The sequence below is a fragment of the Antrostomus carolinensis genome, unplaced genomic scaffold (genome assembly GCF_000700745.2).
Source record: "Antrostomus carolinensis isolate BGI_N321 unplaced genomic scaffold, ASM70074v2 scaffold11443, whole genome shotgun sequence".
NCBI classification, from domain to species: Eukaryota; Metazoa; Chordata; class Aves; order Caprimulgiformes; family Caprimulgidae; genus Antrostomus; species Antrostomus carolinensis.
This window is the reverse complement of record NW_010303221.1, coordinates 33,751-35,982: the sequence shown is the minus strand read 5'-3', so window position 1 is coordinate 35,982 and position 2,232 is coordinate 33,751. Positions and strand designations below refer to the sequence as shown.

General features: G+C 51.7%; 1 protein-coding gene across 1 annotated transcript; it reads right to left on the bottom strand.

Moving 5' to 3' along the window:
• Positions 1-329: 329 nt before the first annotated feature.
• LOC104521903 (olfactory receptor 51H1) lies at positions 330-1,307 on the bottom strand. The gene has a single exon (XM_010164032.1). It carries the CDS (start codon positions 1,305-1,307, stop codon positions 330-332), a length of 978 nt encoding a protein of 325 aa, XP_010162334.1.
• Between the last annotated feature and the right edge of the window lie 925 nt (positions 1,308-2,232).

Sequence of the window (2,232 nt, the reverse complement as noted above, 5' to 3'; positions counted from 1 at the left end):
TTTTTATCTGGTCTGAATCTCCCCTCTTTTAATTTAAAACCATCACTCCTCGTTGTATCGCTCCAGACCCTGCTAAAGAGTCTGTCCTGATCTTTTTATAAGCTCCCCCTGAAGTATTGAAAGGCTGCAAGTTCTCTCTCGAATCTTCTCCTCTCCAGGCTGAACCCCAACTCTCTCAGCTTTTCTTCGTAGCAGAGCTGTTCCATCCCTCTGATTGTTTTTGTGGCTTCCTCTGGACTCGTTCCAGCAGGTCCATGTCTTGTGCTGAGGACCCCAGAGCTGGACACAGTGCTCCTGGTACTGGTGTTTGGGGCATTGCTGTTCTGGGGCTAGGCTCTCTGCTGGGTCCATCTCCAACAGAGCAGGGTGAGGATCCGCCTGCGGATCTGTTTGGTTTTCCAGCTGTACACGAGTGGGTTCAGGACGGGCGGCACCAGGAGATAAGCATCAGCCAGGAGTGTGTGAGTGAGAGGGGGCAGGTGCTTCCCAAACCTGTGGATGATGGACAAGCCAATGAGTGGGATGTAGAAAATCAGGATGGCAGTGAGGTGGGAGATGCATGTGCTAAAGACTTTGGCTCGTGCTTCCTGGGAGACGATGTTCAGGATGGCCCTGATGATCATCATGTAAGACAGGAGGATAACCAGGGAGTCCAGACCCTTGGTGAATATCACCGCGGTCAGCCCATACAAGCTGTTGACCTTGACATCCCCACAAACCAACCTGAGCATGTCCTGGTGCAGGCAAAAAGAGTGAGACAAGACCCGGGAACTGCAGAAAGGCATCTTCTTAATAAGGACAGCAACAGGTAGCACCACACAGACACCCCGCAGGAAGATCACCCCTCCCACCTTCGTTATCAGGGAGCTGGTCAGGACGGAGCCGTAGCACAAAGGGTAGCAAATAGCAACGAAGCGGTCAAAAGCCATGGCCACCAGGACTCCAGACTCAATGGCAGAGAAGGAGTGGATGAAGTACATCTGGACAATGCATGCCTCAAAACAGAGGGAAGTGGACTTGAACCAGAAAATTGCCAGCATGGTGGGCATGGTGGAGAGAGACAAGCCCAGATCTGCCATGGCCAACATGGAGAGGAAATAGTACATGGGGGTATGGAGGCTGTGGTCTGACTTTATCATCCAGAGTAAGGTGCAGTTCCCCAGGAGCATGAGGAGGTACAGGCAGCAGAGAGGCAATGCCATCCAGTAGCTGCTCATCAGTAGACCAGGAAAGATTTTTAGCAGACCAGGGATGCCGGTGAGGGTGAAGGTCAGGGGGATGGATCCAGTCCTATTGGAAGATGACATCTCACGCACTGATGGTCTGTGGGTCTGGAAATAATAGTGTCTTAGAATAAAAGCCCTGCTATGAGAACCAACACCCCAGCTACAACGGTGTTGGGAGGACAGGTCCCTGAGAGCTAGGAACCCCCTGTGCAGCTCCCTCCTGCAGATCCATCATATCAACCAAGGAAAGGACACAATGGAGCAGCCCCGGGGTCACTGGGCTGTGCACAGCAGCAGATAAGGAGGAAGGAGCAGTGCACAATTTAGTCTCCCCTAGCTGCTGTCCCCAACATTTAAATACCCAGAATTTCAGGAGATTTGGTGCTCAGCCCTTTGGGAGGTGCTGGAAAGCTTCTCAGAAGCACAAGCAGGACAAGAGCTTGGGGCCAGGGTACTGCTGCCTGGAGAAGGAGGAGAGGTGGGATGCAGACCTGGAGGTCAGCCCTGGGAATGGGGCTGGCTGATCTCTACAGCTGTAGTAGGAGCCACCTTGGCCATGCTGGTCCCTGCAAGGCTGAAGCACCTGGACAGGAGAAGGAAGAGGGGATGGAGGGGCTGAAGGACAACGGCAGAGAAAGGGCAATGTTTGTGCGGAACCGAAGTCGATCAGGCCACAAGAGATCACATCTCACTCTGAGATGAGAAGTAGCCCCATTATATGGGCCTCTGCATGGATTTCTTCCCTTTTTGTTTCAGCATGGCAAAGTGTACAAGGTTTTAGGAGCTTTATCAGCTAAACCTGCAGCTCAATTAACCAAACTAACGCTGATGGAAGGAAAATGGATTTGTACTTTCCAGCTGCCAAAAAGGTTAAATGGAAAGGAAGAAATTCAGAGGCTCAAATAAGATGAGAACCTGAAGTGATGTTTCATCTGCCTGAGGCCATTAGAAAACCCAACAGCAAACACCAGGTCTCCATCTGAGCACAGGGATGAGCTGCGATGCT

Bases quoted from the DNA above. Each gene is read 5' to 3' on its own strand.
- LOC104521903 (XM_010164032.1), bottom strand. From the start codon at position 1,307: ATGTCATCTTCCAATAGGACTGGATCCATCCCCCTGACCTTCACCCTC.